Source organism: Cervus canadensis, chromosome 10 (genome assembly GCF_019320065.1).
Source record: "Cervus canadensis isolate Bull #8, Minnesota chromosome 10, ASM1932006v1, whole genome shotgun sequence".
NCBI classification, from domain to species: Eukaryota; Metazoa; Chordata; class Mammalia; order Artiodactyla; family Cervidae; genus Cervus; species Cervus canadensis.
Genome location: NC_057395.1, coordinates 64,129,599 through 64,147,598, shown reverse-complemented (window position 1 = coordinate 64,147,598; position 18,000 = coordinate 64,129,599). Strand labels below are relative to the sequence as shown.

Below are 18,000 nucleotides of genomic sequence, written 5' to 3'. Positions count from 1 at the left end.
GGAGTGGCAATTTTGGTGCCCTTTTAGATGGTCGGACTAGGCAGTGAGGCTCAGAGAGGTGATGTCACTGGCCCAAGGACCCAGTCCAGTCCTGGGCTACAGCGCCTCCCATTTCCCAAATTTCCAAGGGCCTCTAAATGCCAGTGAGAGCTGAAGGCCAGTTAAATTGTCCACCGCTCCAAGGTTAGCTCCTGGACCAGACAAGGCACTACGCTTCTTACGGGGCGGCGGGGTGGTGAGAGGTAGAACAGACTCCACCTTCTAGTAAGATGCGCCTTCTAGCAGTTCCAGCTGTCACCAGCAGGTGGGGCACCCACCCCCTCACAGGCACCTCAACTCCAGAGCCCTGTTCTCCTGGGCTCAGCCGTCCCTTGTCCGCTGGAGTCCGACCCTTTCAGAAGCCTGTGCATCCACTTCACCCACTTCAGGACTGAACAGAGGCCACTCGGGACAAGAGTCTCAGGGAAGTTAGGAGAGGGGCGTGTAACCGGATCACTAGATCAGCCCCACAGCCCCATGCAGGGTCTTCAGGGTCCTTGATGGTGTCGGTGGGGACCACAGAAGCCCTCAGGGGGTGAAGACAGGCGCCCCCCTCCATGGCACTGGACTTAAAGGCCTCCAGAGCATCCGTGACTTTGATCACCAACCAGGGGGCTCCTACAGCAGCCTCAATGGATGAGGCCCTCCGTCACCCCGCATGTCAAGGCCACGGGAGTGCTGATTCAATCAAAGTGCTGATCTCGCTTATTAGATCACAGCTGCGTCACCGATTTTCAAAGCATTAAAGGGCAGTACACGCACAACTGACTCTGTCCTGGTCTTCACATGATTTGGTCTTGCTCCCAGGCAGCTGTGATTTAATAATGAATACAATGGCCTGAGTCACAAGAAAATCAGACTCCGGCTCCTCTCCTAGCAGCTATGACACTGATTAAGTCCAAGGCCTTCCCCTTTCTGATTTTCAGTGCCCCCTGTGTAAAATGATGACCTTGGACCAAGTAGGTTTCCAGGGTCCTTCCCAAGTTTCAAAAGGATTCTGATTTGAAATTAACTTTCTGTCCCAAGGCTCTCCAGATGAAAGAAGTAACTCACATTGAGTATCTAGGTCCTCTGCCGGTCCCTCCCTGCTTTGTCTCATTGGTTGCTCACAACTGTCCGAGGAACTAGGGACTTTTATTATCTCTACCTAATGGAGGTTCAGAGAGGTTAAGTAGCAAGCCCACAGTCAGCCAGCTAGCAGGCAGCAGAGCCACTATAAAAACCCAGGCACTCAGATGGGTTTTAGATCGGTTAGCAGCAGCACTAGAGAGAAAACACCTAAGTGTCAATAGGGGGAAAGAGTGCCAAAATGTAGCAGTGCTAAAAATAATGGTTTGGGATTATAAATACAAGAATTCTCAAGAGCCTATCTTTCTCTTTTCCCATTGAAAAAACACCCTGTGCTCTCCACTCTGACAGGCGGGTCAAGTGGGACCTTTTCCTGGAGCCTCAGGAACAGTTCTGACTTTCCTAGAGGACCTGGTCCCCTCTGGTAGGCTCTGAGGATGCTCCCAGGAAGGAACACCGCCCCCACCACCTAGCCATGTTTTCACAACAGGCATAAATAGAAGTGGGAGCTTCCCTGGTGGCTCAGGGTAAAGCGTCTGCCTACAATGAGGGAGACCCGGGTTCAATCCCTGGGTCGGGAAGATCTCCTGGAGAAGGAAATTGCAACCCACTCTAGTATTCTTGCCTGGAAAATCCCATGGATAGAGGAACCTGGTAGGCTACAGTCCATGGGGTCGCAAAGAGTCGGACACGACTGAGCTACTTCACTTTACTTCACTTCACTGGACAGAGAAACCAGGATTAAAACTTAGTGTATGTGTGAGGATCTCCTTGTTTAAAATACTGATTCCAGGGTTCTAGCGCCAAATATTCTGATTCATGAGGTCTGATGTGGGGCCCCAGAACCTGCATTTCTAACCAGCGCCCCTTCTCCATTATATTCTGGCTGAAGGAAGGGAAATAGTCCCAGCTATGGTGAGTCTTTAGAGCATTTCAAGGTGGTCCCTGAGCCCCAAGAGTCCAAGACAGAGTGAATTTGTCTTCCTCGGGTTAACCCACTGTCCCATTCCCATCACCACCTTATGCAGCAGCGGGGTGTGGAGGGGAGTGGTAAGTCAGGACATGGCAACCTTCCCCACCATCTTTATCCAAGGCCCCAGTTGAGGGGCTCAGGGTGAGACCTACCTCATTGACCTTCTCAGGGGTGCCCTTGGGGGAGGGGGAGGCGGGCGAGGAGGGCAGCCTGCGTTCCCGCTCCCAGTCTCGATCCCGATGGATCAGTTTGCTGTTGGGTTCCTTCAGGGTCCTCTTGAGCTCATTGATGCTGGCCTGGTGCTTCAGCAAGACGTCCTCTGGCTTGTCTAAGAACTAGGGGTACACAGAGAGGACAGTCCGCTGTCAGAGGCACAGCTCCGAGAGGAGGGTGCAAGGCGTGGGTGAAGATGGTGAGGGTGGTAATGGTCCCCATCACCGCCCTCCACCAGCAAAGTGGGTCCCATCCATGGCCCCGTCTTACCCTCACAGCACACCATAGCCAAGCAGAGCAAGGATGATAAGCCCCAACAGGTGCACAAACCAACCAAGATTAAACAGAAGAGCAAAGAGCACTCAAGATTAGACAGAAAGACAAAAAGCACTCGAGATCAAGAAGAGGAGACTTCTGGCCAAGTACCACCTTTTCTTCTCCCCAGACTGGCTCCTGGCCTCAGAACACCTAAGTCAACTCAAATCCCACGGGTCTGGGTAAGTTCCCTTTAGTTTCACAGGTGCGCCTTTCCTCTGGCTGCTAAACCAAGCCACAGTGAGAATTCACCACCTCTCTTCACTGGGCCGCTCTGGCCATTCCCTGGGTGCTGGTCCCCACTTCTGGCCAAGCCTTGGACCACTGTGTTTAAGTAGGATTCTCAGTCTAGGCCCCCCTTAGCCCAATGTGCGTCACCGCTCAGGCCCTGTACGGCTCTTCTAAAGCCAGGGACATCCAGGAAAAAGCATCCTGCTTCCACGCCAGGGACTGGGGAGAGATGACATTCAGCATTCTCTGCTGTGAGCCACTACCTTCCCCGACCACCCAGGATCTTCCAGACACCTTGTGGGCACCCACTCCTCAAGAGCAGACAGGGTGAGACACAGCCAGATGGAGAAACTGCAGTTCCGTGAGGTGTTCAGGAAGACTACCATCAGAGACCAGGAAGAAGGTAAGTCCCAAGGCTGGGCACAGGAACGGAGCCTGGTATAGCTGGAGTCACAGATGTGTCCTTATTAAACTGTCAGGTCTGAGCTCTGGCCAGTACAGCATAAGGCAGTAATCTGCCCTGAGTTCAAGTGAGGACCAACCAGCCTTTGCAGAGAAGACGGAAGTGGTGTGCCCACTTCTGGAGGCAGGGCAGGTGGGCTGGCAGCCCAGGGACCCTTATCTGCAAAGCTATTTGAGGATTCAGGACAAGAAACAGACAATCTCAGCTCATGATAAAGCTGGATCAGCGGTTCTGGAACAACTGCCTGGGAGGCAAGCTTGCCCTTGGACAAGGCTAGACGCTTCCCCTGGGCTTATGTCTGACATCCAAAGATCCACTAGGACTGACTCTGAAGTCACTTCAGGAAGGAAACTGATGCCACGGAGGCTCTGCTTCCCCTCCAGACATCTGTCTGTACCTTCTGCACCCCTTCCTGAGCAAAGCCGCCCCAGGATGACATCTGTCTGAGAAATCAAATCTGAGAGAGCATGCGCAGGATGGTGGGCCTGGGCTGCTGTGAACCCAAGACATGGCTGGTAACCTTCCATCCGGAAGCTGCTGCCCTGGCCCTGTGGGCACGTGGTGTTCCCCCAGGCTGGAGGGAGCGGTAGGTCCCTGAAGGCTAAGGGCCTGGGGGAAACCTAGTCTGAATGCCCTGCTGTGCAGCCTGGGGGCTGGGGCCTGAGGGGACTTTCCTGAGACCCTCAAAGAGTCAGTGGCAGAACTGGGGCTGAAACCCAGATCTCAGGACCCTAAAAGCCAGACCCTTCTTATGCCCCAGCCTCTGACCTTTCCCTCAGCGGCCCAAGAATAGACCCACTTCTCTGGCAGTTAAGTTTCAAAGGAGGAGTTGGAGACTATACGAAAGAAAGGAGACGTGGTTAACACAGGAGGAGTAAGTTGAGAGACTCAAAAAATGGGAGGAGGAAGAGGAGGGGGAGGGGGAGGAGGAAGGGGGAGCTTTCCTGGTAGAACTGGAGCAGCAGGGGTCCCACCGGGGTGGTGGGAGGCACACCAGGGTTCTGAGAAGACAGATGTGCTCTGAGGCTCCACCCCGCCATACTCCACCCCCCCACATCTGCTTGCCAATAGATACAAAAAGCAGCTTGGGGTGGGATGCAGCTGACACAGATGAGGTGGAGGCATGACAAGACAGTGGTGTAGGAAGAGGAGTCTAAGGAAGTCCAAGACAGGGGGTGAGGGAAATGGGGGTGGAGATGAGCTCAATAAAATCATGGAATCATGAATTGAAAGAATGGCAGGGGGACACAGTGGGGATGGTCAGCAGGTGGGAAGCAAGCAGGGGGTGGTCTGGAGAGGTGGAGAATGAAGCTGGGGGAAGGAGGGGTAGGGAGAGAGGGGAGCATGGCTGGTTGTGGGGAGTGAAGTCTATCCATGAGCTTAAGACAGGGAGGGAGTGATGGCGGGTGGCCTTGGGTGATGGAGAGAGATGGCCGGGAGCGGAGAAGAAGCTGAGATATGAGCCGGGATATGAGCCTGGGATGGACGGTGGTGACAAATGATGAATGGCTGGGTGGGTGGGGACAGGAACCCCCCTGCGCAGTACCTCCTGCTTGTGTCTCGGCGTGGTTTCCTGCTCCGGCTAGCGGGACATGGGAGGAGGAAAAGGAACCAGCAGGATCAGTAGAGCAAATGGATTAGAGATAACCGCAACCACCCTGGTCTAGCAGGTAGCCCGGAGCACTGTTGGATGCTGGCTGGGCCACCAGCAGGGCAGTGAGGTCGTCAGAAGGTGCGGGAAGCAGGGAGCCCAAGAAGGCGAAGAAGGGGGTGGTAGGACCGGAGGCAAAGCGGGCAGTCACACTCAGCAGATGGGACGCAGAGGTTCTGGAAAGTCATGCTTCTTGCATGGCAGTGTGTGTTCAGGGGCCTATGTTCCCGAGGTGCGTGATGGAAACACACGACACCCGTGTGTGCACATGCCTGTGTGTGCACGCAGGCTGTCTGCATGTTTGGGTCTATAACCCTATGGGTGAGAGGGGTACACAACTGTGAGTGAACGTGTGTGAGTCTGAGGCCATGTGGGCCTGCATGAGCTTGTGCACAGGTTGGTGGGACATGGGGTTGGCAGCAGGAGGTGTCACACTTGAACCTCACCCCTGTGGCCTGCAGGGACACCCCATCATGAGTGGAAGAAGGCTGTGCAGACCCAGATAAGAGGCAAAGGGGCAAATCAGGAGTGAGCAAGAGGAGGCCAGAGTCCACCAGGGGGCAGAGTGCCCCTCCGGGAGAGCAGGGCCAAAGGAGGGGCAGGGTACAGGGTGGGCAGCATGCCCCACCCCCACCTGGCAATTCCAGGTACGGAGCATGGCCCAAGGGCAAGGCCCTGTCCATGGTGCACCGCGCAGCAAGGATGCTTGGCCGTAGCTGGGGGTACCTGAAGGCCAAGGCTGAGCCTAGACCCAAGATCAGCCTCTTGACCCCCCAGGTCAGAGGAAACAAGAAAGCCAGCCTCGTACCTTTAGCTCCTTGATCTTGGTGGGGGTCTTGACCTCTCCCTCCTCAGCCTCGGACCGCCGCCCTCCAGACTCGCCATCCTCCTCCCGCTTGTCGCCGTCCGGTCCTGCATCATGGTTCTCACTGACGGAGGCTGGGCGAGAGAACTCTGCTGAAGTGGGCAGAGATGGCCGGGCAGCTGTGTGAGTCATCTCCCAGGTGCAGGGACCGGGAGCCAGCCCACCACCTGCCCAGCCACACCTGGAATAGAGCAGACACTCAAACAGCCCCAGCACACTGGGGATAAGGAGCCAGTGCCCCGAGGAGTGAGTGGGCTTTCCCAGGTCACGTGGATGGTGACTGAGCTGCCTCCAGCCCCAGCTCCTTTCCTGACTCTATAGCACTAGAGTCTGGGTCCAAATCTCAATTCCATCTCTTCTTGGCTATGTGACCTTGGGTAAATGACACAACCTCTCTGGGCCTCAGTTGCCTCATCCACAAACAGTAGCTAACTCTGACAACTGAGAGGAGGAACAAATAAGCTGATGTGTCTAAGAGAAGTGGCTGGCACAGAGTGAGCCAATTCGATCAATGTTGGCTCACGAATGTTACTGTTCTGGGGGACTTCCCTGGTTTAGGCTCTGTGCTTCCAATGCAGGGAACTCAGATCTGCCTAACTCCCAATGCCCCATGGGGCTCCTGAATCTCTCCTAAAAACTTCTGTGCATATCCTGGGACAGTCCTGGGCCCTAAGGGTGTTGATTTAGTAGGATCAGGTCAAGGTCTGAGACTCCTCAAGTTCACAAGCTCATGGCTGGTTCTGGTGCTACATTTTGAGAAACTCTGGTCTGCTTCATACAAGAGCAACTGAGCTGCCTCCAGTCCCAGGTCCTTTCCTGATCCACAGCTTTAGAACCTGGGTTCAAATCACAAATCCATCTCTTGTTGGCTGTGTGACCTTGGGTAAATTACACAACCTCTCTGGGCCTCAGTATGGGCAATTCTCATTGATAGTAAGGGCCCTTATCAACTCAACAGAAATGGGGGCAGTGGAGAGTGCCCTGTGGTTAGATGTCCAGAGCCCAGTAGAACCAAAAAAATGATTGGGAATAACTCTGCCTCCGGTAGGACATCACCAGCCCCTCACTGAAGTTACAATAAACCATCCCAGTATGGTGACAAGCTGTGAACGGCTCAGCTTCTCAGGAAGGGGGCCCAGAAAACCATACGGTGAACCTGGGACCCCAAAAGGCCACAGCTCAGGGAAGCTGTGAGAAGCCCAGAGAGTTGGCAGGGTCACATTCCAGCGGGAGGGGAACCCGGAGGCTGAACTAACCCGCTGAGAGGCACTGGATGCAGGAGTGTTCCTGGGCCTCCAGGCCTGGTGCAAATCAACTGTGGTGTACCCTTCACACACCCCTCTCCCCCAACCTCCAGTGCGGGGCATACCTCCATCAAGGCTGCGGGACATGGTGTACCGTTTGCTAGAAGAACGTTCAAAGAAGGGCGCAGGCCGGTCGATGAGGGCGCTGGCCTGGCGCGTCTGTGCCTGGGTCCTCCCGCTATACCGGAACTTGGAGCCCATCACCAGAAAGCCCTTGGGTGGGGGCTCAGGGGACACCAGCCTGCAGGGGAGGGGTGGAGGTAAGGAGGAAGGACCAGACCTGCAATGCCAGACCCAAGGCTGGACCACAGCTGGCCTTCCATCCCGCTGTCTCACCAGCTATGACAACTCCTGCTCAATTGCTCAGTCCTGTCTGACTCTGTGACCCCCTGGACAGCAGCACGCCAGGCTTCCCTGTCCTTCCCCATCTCCGGAGTGTGTTCAAACTCATGTCCGCTGAGTTGATGATACCATCCAACCATCTCATCCTCTGTCGCCCCCTTCTCCTCCTACAACTCTAAGTGGTCCAGAAGGGGAGAGGCTTGGGGAAAGAGGAGGAGGAGGAGGGTTTTCCCAGAGTCCCTACTGGCTCCTTCTACTGACAGAACAAAGACATTAGCCACACCCACTCACACGGCCTCTAACTCAGCCCCAGCTACCACCCTGCCCGGGGGCAGGCTCACCGGAAGAACGTGTGGTGCTCGATGCAGACCTTCCACAGTCTCTTGGCTGACCGGTGATTCGGGAGCTTAAAGCCAATCGTGCTCTCAAACTGCTCATACTGCAAAACCAAGGAGGGCGGGTCAGAAGGAAGGCCTGGGCCCACTCCCGCCACCAGTCCAGCCTTTCTGCACCTCTTCTCAGGCCTGTATGACTCTGGCCTGCTTACTTATTCATATAAATATATGAATTCATATAAATATTCATATAAATATATGAATAAATATGTATATATAATTTATTCATTCATTTAATCAATCAGGTGGGTTAAGCCCTTATTCTGTGACAGGTCCAAAGCTAAGCAGCAGAGACACCATGGTGACCAAACAGAAGATTCTCAGGGGTTGGAGGAGGGGAAGGGGCTCGATAATAAATGAGTACACAAGCTCATCTTAGATACTGATAAGGGCACAAAGGGAATAGACAGAGATGTGTGATGTGACAAAGAATGTCTGAGCAGGCCCGGGGGTCAGGTGCTACTTTAGAAAGGGTGATCAGGGACCTCCCTGATGGTCCAGTGGCTAAGACTCTGTGTTTCCTATGCAGGGGGCCCGGGTTCGATCCCTGGTCAGGGAACTAGATCCCACATGTGGCAATTAAAAGATTCCAAATGTTGCAATGCAGAATGAAGATCCCACGTCCCACAGCTAAGACCCAGTGCAGACAAATCAATAAATAAATAGAAAGAAAGGGTTATCAGGGAACACTTTCTACACAGGGGATCTTGGAGCAGAGCTGGAGGATGGGAAAGGAACCCAAGCTCTGTGAGAAGGAAGGGCAAAGGATTTCAGGAAGATGGAACATCAGAAGCAAAGGGCTCAGACAGGTGAGAGTTTGCTTACTCAAGGATCTCAGAGAAGCCCTAAGGGGCTGGAGTGCCATTGGCGTGGGGCAGCAGGGCAGAGACATGTGTGAGAGGCAGGTGGGCAGAAAAGTTAGGACTTGAGTTCAAGAGCCAAAGAGAGCCCTTGAAAGGTTCAAGTGAGGAGTGGGAGTGGGGTGAGTACAGCCTGATCTGCTGGAAGGGACTCTTAAGCAGCTGTGAGGAAAAAGGCCTACAGTGACCATGGAGGCCAAGGGACCAGTGGGAAGGAGAGGGGAGGGGTGGAGGGGAGAGATGGTGGCCAGGGCAGTGGACAGAGGCAGAAGGGCTCGCCCTAATTCTAGAGGTAGAACAAAGTGGAGTTTGTGATGCATGGGATGTGGAGGGTGGAAGTATTCAAGTTTGCATGTGTGTATAATCATGTGTATGTGTGTGTACCTTCATATGTGTACACACTCGAGTAGCACATGTAAGCAAAACACAGGAACGTGAACATGGTGCTATTGTATCTTAGTTGCTAAGTTGTTTCTGACTCTTTGAGACCCTATGGACTATAGCCCCCCGCAGGCTCCTCTGTCCATGGGATTTCCCAGGTAAGAATACTGGAGTGGGTTGCCATTTCCTTCTCCAGGGGATCTTCCTGACCCAGGGATTGAACCCGCATCTCCTGCATTGGCAGGTGAGTTTTTAACCATTGAGCCACCAGGGAAGCCCAGACATGGGGATACATTCACTGATCTGTATAACCTAAATATATGTGGTTATCTTTTTATTATCAATTTTTTCCCACACATGGCATATGGCATCTTATTTCCCTAACTAGGGATTGAACACACGGCCCTTGCATTAGAAGTGCATTGTTTTAACCACTGGACCGCCAGAGAAGTCCCTATGTGGCTGTCTTTATAGGTACACTATTGTGTGTATACGTGTGTGTGTGTGTGTGCACGCGCAGGCACACACTGAAAGTGCAATGTCTATTTAGAGAGCCCCAGCAAAAGAGGGCCCTCTCCTCACCCAGCACGCAGCACCTCCATCTATGCATCCCAGGTAGGAAAAATCCCAGGTCTTGCTGCCAGGGTCCCACCATTTTAGTTGATCCCAGGGAAGAAGGGGTTCCCTAGGCAGGCTCACCTCCCCAGGCCGGATCTTGATGTAGAAGTTACTCCTCTTGTAGGAGATCTTGAGAATTTTGGGCCAGGCGAAGCGGTTGATCCTCAGCCGGTCCCGGTAGATAAGCAGGCCATTGGCACAGACTCCTAACATGATGTCAATGCCCTCAGAGTCCTGCGTGAGAAGGGATCGTGCAAGGTCAGGCCTGGGGTCCATGCCTGAGGAGAGCCTGCCACCCATCCCAAAACCCCTCTCTGGAGCAGGGTTTGAGCATCCACGTGGCGTCCCCCTGATGCATCCCTCACAGAGCCATCGGTCCATTCATTTTGTCATTGATTCACCCACTCACTTGTTCGATCATTTTCACCAATCACTCAATCATTCATTCACCCAGCAAACATTTAGTGGTAACTAGGCATACTAGGTCATATGCTATGTGCTCAGGATACAGAAATAAGTTCAGACCCACGTCTTTCCCTCATGAAGCTCTCAATCTAGTGGCAGCACAGACAGGTTCATAAATAATAAGAAAAATCATAAGGGTCACGGGGAAGTAAAGGGTTATGGAGCGTCAAGGAATGAGAAATGAGAAAAGACTGGCACACCAAGCCCTCCAGAAGGCCCTGGTAGTTCCTCGGGGGGCACTCCCAGGCCCTAGGGAATCCCAGCCCCCAGCAGTACCTTGGCATGGTGCAGGTCTACTCCATACATAGAAAGCTTCTTGGCATTCTCTAGGAAGTGGATTTCTGCTTCTCCTGGGGTCATGCCCCTAAGGGAAAGAAAGTGATCAATGATGGCCACGGGAAAGGCGTGGGCCCGAGTCCTGCCAGCTGAAGGTGGCTATGATCAGAACCTGGGATTCCAGGAAGCAAATTTTCTGGAGCACAGTGCAGCTGGGCCTTCCCAGTCCCTCCCCTCCGCTCTCAGTGTCGGATGGCATGCCCCTAGCCCCCCACTTCAGCCCATTGAACTCTCATCTCCTGCCAAAGCTCAGGGCCAGTCCTGTTTCCTCCAGGAAGCGTTCAGAGGCTCAGCCAGGAGTCTGGAGTTTTGCCTCATTCTGCCATTGGGTTAAGCGTGAACCATAAATTCTGTTTCTTCATGACAGTGAAACCACTGTGACTGACACTGCTCATTATAATCACCCAGGGGCTCCTGAATTATTACCCACATCAGCTATTTTTCTCAGAATTTTGTATCAGAAACCATTTAATCTCGCCTGAAGAACAGATGCACATTCTCCTTTCTGAAAAAAAGAGTTATGTAATTCACCACATTCCTTCTTTGCTTTGGCTGCCAGGAAACTGTATGCTCTGCACTTCAGTTCAGTTCAGTTCAGTTCAGTTCAGTTCAGTCGCTCAGTCGTGTCCGACTCTCTGCAACCCCATGAATCGCAGCACGCCAGGCCTCCCTGTCCATCACCAACTCCCGGAGTTTACTCAAACTCATGTCCATCGAGTCGGTGATGCCATCCAGCCATCTCATCCTCTGTCGTCCCCTTCTCCTCCTGCCCCCAATCCCTCCCAGCATCAGGGTCTTTTCCAATGAGTCAACTCTCTGCATGAGGTGGCCAAAGTATGCCACGGCTAATATTTGTTGAGTACTATGTGCTGGTTACCGTTCCTAGCACTTAACATGTATTAACTCATGTGAATCCTCATAAAAAAGTCTACAAGGTAGATATCACTATTCTCATTTTATAGATGATGAAACTGTGGCACGGATAGCTTGAATAACTTGCCTAAGGGCACACAGTTATTAAGTAGCAAAGTCAGGATTTGAATCCAGATAACGTGGCTCCATGGTTGTGTTCCCAACCACTTTGCTTCCATCTGTCTTGTATCCTCAGTTTCCTGTGTTCTGTCTACCTTGGGTAACTGCTGCGTGGATGCCTGGATACTAGAGGTCACTCTAGTGACCTCTGCTTTAAGTCAAAAGAGCTGATAAAGCTGAAGGTCTGGGGACTTCCCTCTGGTCCAGTGGCTAAGGCTCCATGCTCCCAAGGCAGGGGCCCCAAGTTCAATCCCTGTCCGAAAGTAGATCTCATATGTCTCAACTAAGGGGCTTGCTGGGTGGTACTAGTGGTAAAGAACTTGCTTGCCAACACAGGAGACATAAGAGACACTGGTTGGATCCCTGGGTGGGAAAGATCCCCTGGAGGAGGGCATGGCAATCCACTCCCTATCCTTGCCTGGAAAATCTCATGGACAGAGGAGCCTGGCGGGCTAAGTCCACAGGGTTGCAAAGAGTCGGACATGACTGAGTGACTAACACTTTCGTGTCATTTATCACACTGGGTTCCCCTAACAAGCCTGGACTTGGAGTCCAAAGTGCTTCTAGCTTAAAAGGACCATTTAATTCCACGGGACCCTCAGGGAAGGGGTATCACCCTCATGGCAGGGATTTGGAAATGGTGGGTACATTTTGGTTGTCACAAAGACTGAGTGGGTGTTATGGGCATTTAGGGCCTAGGGTCCAGGGATGCCAAACATCCCCCACAGTGAATTCTCCTGCCCCAATACCAGCAGTTGAGAAACACTGATAACCTATGTCCTTACAAATACAGGTGGGAAAAAAATTTTTTTTAAATACAGGTGGAAAATGGGGTAGATAGCCAGCCCATCATCACCCAACTAGTTAGCTATCTTCTAACTCCTGGAACAAGGTGTCTTCCACTACACAATCAATGACTCAACCCCTCAAATCACAGAGCAACAATTATACACGGTGAGTCTCTAATACATGACATTTAGTGCCCCCTAGGACCCTATAACATAGATTTTATTAGTGCCCACTGAATAGATGAGGAAACTAAAGAATGGGGAAGTGAAACAACCAGCTTGAGATGCCCCAGTTAGAAAGTGGCAGAGCCAAAAGGTGAACCTGATTGTCTGGCTTCAGAATGCAAACTTGACCTTTATGCCAAGATGGAGACATCAGGACACTTAACCAGGGACAAATAATAGTTATTACTATGTTATCTCCAATTGGCTGATCAAGAGACCGATTCTCAGAGGCCAAGGACATGGAATTATCTCACCCATACAGAAGTCATTTAAGGTCACATAGTGAGTTATCATCATTCCCCTCTGATGAGATAATCTGCTCTCAGACACACTTCACGTTAGCAGCAGGTGGGGTTCTTACAGGACAGCCTCTGGGGTCTAGCCAGGAAGGTTCTGGCCAACGGGCCGAGGAGCCAGGGGAGGCCTGGGTGGAGGTCCTCTCACCTGTATGTCTTGTGCAGCTCCATGATCCTTTCTTCCAGCTCCCGAGTCTGATTAGGGGCGAAGCGGAGCTCGCTGACATAGTTGCCTACATGCTCCTCGGCGTCGTAGTCGCCCAGCTCAGCCTGCACGGCGTAGGAGCCCAGCAGGGCGTGCGTGACGAAGGAGCAGGGCAGGCGGCCCGTGATGATGTCCGCCCGCAGCTGCAGGCACAGGTAGTATCTGGAGATAGGGGAGAGTGCGCATGGGCACAGGGGGGCCCACTCCCTCCCTGGACGCCCCCAACCACAGCTTCCTATGGATCCATCAGCTCCAAACTAATCGATGCTCAGCACAGAGAGGAATATTCTCAGACATGCCATGTGTTAATACCGGCAGGTCGTGTGTTAATACTCTGGGTGTATCTTAGAAGATGGTTATGTAACATTTCATGAAATGTTAAGCATTTTTGTTCATTTCTAAGTTTGATGGATTTTTCCTGCTATGGGAACATTTTCAATTTTGAATCCATTTTCAAGCTAAATTAGGACTGCTTTGCTGGTTATCCATTTCTTAAAAATATGATATATTTTGAATTATACAATTATTATACACTTATTGTGGGGAAAAATGTAAACTTTAGAGGTAATTATAAATTTCTTCTTTATATTCATCCTCAGTCCTAATCCCCTCCCCCAGAGGTTACTCCTGTTACCCCTGTGGTACCCCTTTTTCCTCCATGGACATCTAGAAATTTATGTAATTTTCACATGATCATCTTCATAGATTCAGAAAAAGCATTTGATAAAGTTCAACATCCATTCATGATAAAAAAAAATCTTAAGAAAGTGGGTATAGAGGGAACATATCTCAACATAATAAAGGTTATTTATGACAAAGCCACAGCCAATACGATAGTCAATGCTGAAAAGCTGAAAGCCTTCCCACTAAAATCTGGAACAAGCAAGGATGCCCACCTCACCACTTCTATTCAACATAATATTGAATAGAAGTCCTAACCACAGCAATCAGACAAGAAAAAGAAATAAAATGTACCCAAATTGGTAGGGAAGAGATAAAACTGTCATTATATGCAGATGACATGATACTACATATAGAAAATCCTAAAGACTCCTCATAAAAACTACTAAAACTGATAAATGAATTCAGCAAGGTGGCAAAATACAAGATTAACATACAGAAATTGGTTGCATTTCTTTACACTTTAACAATGAAATATCAGAAAAGGAATGTAAAAAAACAAATCCCCTTTAGAATCTGCATCAAAAAAAAAAAAAAACCAAACAAGAATAAACTTGATCAAGGAGGTAAAAGACTTATATGCTGAGAACTATAAAACATTAATAAAAGAAATCAGAGATGATTCAAAGAAATGGAAAGACATCTCATACGCATAGTCAGAAGAATGAACATTGTTAAAATGGCCACACTAGCCAAATCAACTAAAGGTTTAATTCAATTCCTATCAATACCTGTGGCATTTTTCACAGAACTAGAATAAATAATCCTATAATTTGCATGGAACCATAAAGGACCCAGAATTGCTAAATCCTGAGGAAAAAGAACAAAGCAGGAGGTATAACCCTCCCCAGACTTCAGACAATACACAAAGCTACAGTAATCAAAACAGCATGATATTGGCACAAAAAAAGACATATGGATCAACAGAACAGAATAGAGAGCCCAGAAATAAACCCACACACCTATATGGTCAATTAATCTTTGAAAAAGGAAGCAAGAAAATACAACGGGGAAAAGATAGTCTCTTCAGCAAGTGGTGTTGGGAAAGCTGGACAGTCACATGTAAATCAATGAAATTGGAACATGCCCTCACATCATACACAAAAATAAACTCAAAATGGCTTAAAGACTTAAATATAAGAAATGACACTGTAAAATTCCTAGAAAAGAACATAGGCAAGACATTCTCAGGCATAAATCATACTAGTGTTTTCCTAGGTCAATCTCCCATGGCAATAGAAAAACAAAACTAAATAAATGGGACCTAATCAAGTTTATAAGCTTTCGCACAGCAAAGGCAACCATCAACAAAACAAAAAGACAATCTATGGACTGGGAGAAAATATTTGCAAGTGATGCCACCAACAGGGGCTTAATCTCCAAAATATACAAACAGCTCATGTAACCTAGTAAAAAAAAAAAAAAAAAAATACCCAATCAAAAAATGGGCAGAAGACCTAAATAGACATTTCTCCAAAGAAGACATACAGATGGCCAATAGGCACACGAAAAGATGCTCATTGTTACTAAATATTAGAGAAATGCAAATCAAAACGACAATGAGGTACCACCTCACAGTAGTCAGAATGACCATCATTAAAAAGTCTACAAATAACAAATACTAGAGAGGGTGTGAAGAAAAGGGAACCCTCCTAGACTGTTGTTGGGAATGTAAATTGGTGCAGCCACTATGGAAAACAGTATGGAGCTTCCTCTAAAAATTAAAAATAGAGTTGCCATATAATCTAGCAATCCCACTTCAGGGCATATATTCAGAAAAAATATAATTCAAAAAGATGCATGCACTCCCACGTCCACAGCAGCACGACTCACAGTAGCCAAGACACAGAAACAACCTAAATATCCACCAACAGATGAGTGGGTACAAAAGATGTGGCATATTGGGTTGGCCAAAAAGCTCATTTGGGTTTTTCCACAGGACATTACAGAAAAGCCCAAATGAACTTTTTAGCCAACCGAATACAATGGAATACTACTCAGCCATAAAAAAGAACGAAATAATGCTATTTGCAGCAACATGGATGGATCTAGAGAGTATCATATACTAAGTAAAGTAAGTCAGAAAGAGAAAGACATACCACATGATAACACTTATATGTGGAATCTAAAATATGACACAAATGAACTTATCTACAAAACAGAAACAGACTCACAGACACAGAGAACAGACTTGTGGTTGCCAGAGGGGAGGGGTGGTACAGGACGGGCAGAATGGGAATTGCGGATTCGCAGGTGCAAACTATTATTAATATATACAGAATAGATAGACAACACGGTCTTACTGAATAGCATGGGGAACTATTACCTGTAATAAACCGTAATGGAAAAGAACATGTAAAAGAAAATACATGTGTGTGTGTGCATATAACTGAATTACTTTGCCGTACAGCAAAAATTAACACAACATTGTAAAGAAACTATACTTCAATAAAATAAAGTTTTAAAAATGCACGTGGTTTCGATTAATGGGGAGTTTTTAGCAGGTAAATGCTAGCAAATGCAACATCTGACTGTGCAGCTCACTTGCTTTCTCACACTCAACTGGGTGCCTTAGAGCCCTTCCCATGTCAGCACGTGTGACTTGACTTTGTTCATTTTAACTTCTGTGCCATAATCCACCAGCCGGAAAAACCTGTTTGCCGACGTATTCTCAGAACTTTTTAATTTGGCTACAGCTCTAAGTGAATTGTCAGAAACCAAATTGGCTCAGAAGAAACATTTCCAACCACTTTTATAACTTTCAAGACTTTTTATAATTTTCATGCACACTTGGATGATTTTACCACTTTTAGAACAATTTCAAACAATTTTTTTTATTGCTTTTTAAGTTACTGTGTACATTTTTTTAACATTCCAGTTCATTCTCAGCCTGCAGTACCTCCCTGACCACTTTGCCATGTCTCACCATTTTTTTTCAATTACTTGTATCTTTTAAGTGGCTTTTATTTTTAAGTAGTTTGTACTGCTCCATGACATTATCTTGCAGTCAGAACTGAAGCTCTGGCAAAAAGTACATGCAGCCTCAGTGTATGCTCAGCGGCAAGGCTGCGGTTCAGAATCAGCAGCAGCTCAAACATCACAGGCACCGACAGTGGGCTTATGTGCATTTCATTCAAAAGTCTCCAAATTCAGAAATCATTGCCAAGTACACAGACTGGTCTTTCATTCCAGTCACTTTGTCATTTTGACCAGTTTATTTGGGGTTTAAATATTTTTTTGCTAAACAGCTGCTACACGGACTTCCTTGGTGGTTCACTGGTTTCCACTGTAGGGGGCACAGGTTTGATCCCTGGTTGGGGAACTAAAATCCCACACGCCATGCAGTGCACCCCCCCAAAAAAAATAAACACCTAAGTAGTTGCTACTACCACCCCACTCCCTGAGGCCATCCATGCTGAGCAGGGCTAACTTCTTTCTTGGTGTCCCAATGTCCAGAAACAAAGAGGGGAGGCACCAGTGGGCAAGACCCGGAAGGGTGGGGGTTGTCTTGGTCTGAAGCTCTCAGCCCCTTTAGGAATGAAGTTTAGACCCTGCTGCTGCCACCCTGGCCCCAAGCTGACCTCAGGAATTAGAGCAGGGCTAATGAGGCCAAGGCCTCAGATTTGATCTATTCCAGGAACATCTGTTTTATCTCCCAAGACCAGAGTCAGTATCTTGACCTTGGCTAATTGCTTGCCAAGTGGCAGAAATTAGAGAGGGACCCAGTGGGAGACAGGGACTGGCTTAGTAGACCCAAATCACATCCTATTGGTGGTAGGCGTGACACAGCCCCAGGATATCAAGAAGTAAGACTATCTCTTTGGAAGAAGCTTAGATAAAGAGATGGAGGAGGAAATGGCAACTCACTCCAGTATTCTTGCTGGAGAATTCCACAGACAGAGGAGCTTGGCAGGCTACAGTCCATGGGGTCGCAAAGAGTCGGACATGACTGAAGCAACTAACACACTTAGATAAAGACAAACTCCTCTCTCTGTTTTGGGTTCCAGAGGCAGGCTGAGCCCATGAGGGATGCTTTGCACCCTCTTCTAATCATCAAGCCTTGTTATCTACTGGCCTTGTTTATGCACAAGGCCTGCATCCACAATCCAAATTCACTCCAGCAGCCTGGGCTTGCCTCCCTGGGGATGTCACACGCCCCATTTTACTCCCACACTACCAACTAACATGCAGGACCAAACTCCCACTTTCAAAGGCACCTGTGTTCTAATCCCTCCTTATCCCCAAAGCCAAAAC

General features: G+C 49.2%; 1 protein-coding gene and 1 non-coding gene across 17 annotated transcripts in view; one reads left to right on the top strand and one right to left on the bottom strand.

Moving 5' to 3' along the window:
- The window catches only part of EPB41L1 (erythrocyte membrane protein band 4.1 like 1), a 135,410-nt gene that overhangs the window by 30,790 nt on the left and 86,620 nt on the right, over positions 1–18,000 (bottom strand). For 10 of the 16 annotated variants that reach the window (XM_043478650.1, XM_043478652.1, XM_043478654.1 and 7 more), the window contains 8 exons: positions 13,009–13,227; positions 10,460–10,547; positions 9,800–9,952; positions 7,806–7,903; positions 7,188–7,363; positions 5,762–5,910; positions 4,849–4,884; positions 2,233–2,415 (listed from right to left, as the gene is read on the bottom strand). In XM_043478650.1, coding sequence (XP_043334585.1) covers positions 2,233–2,415; positions 4,849–4,884; positions 5,762–5,910; positions 7,188–7,363; positions 7,806–7,903; positions 9,800–9,952; positions 10,460–10,547; positions 13,009–13,227 — 1,102 coding nt within the window. The remainder of the gene's footprint in view (positions 1–2,232; positions 2,416–4,848; positions 4,885–5,761; positions 5,911–7,187; positions 7,364–7,805; positions 7,904–9,799; positions 9,953–10,459; positions 10,548–13,008; positions 13,228–18,000) is intronic. The other 6 variants (XM_043478647.1, XM_043478658.1, XM_043478661.1 and 3 more) reach the window with 4 other exon arrangements.
- Positions 8,346–8,418, top strand: TRNAG-UCC. Its single transcript has one exon. It is a non-coding gene; the product is annotated as a tRNA-Gly (tRNA).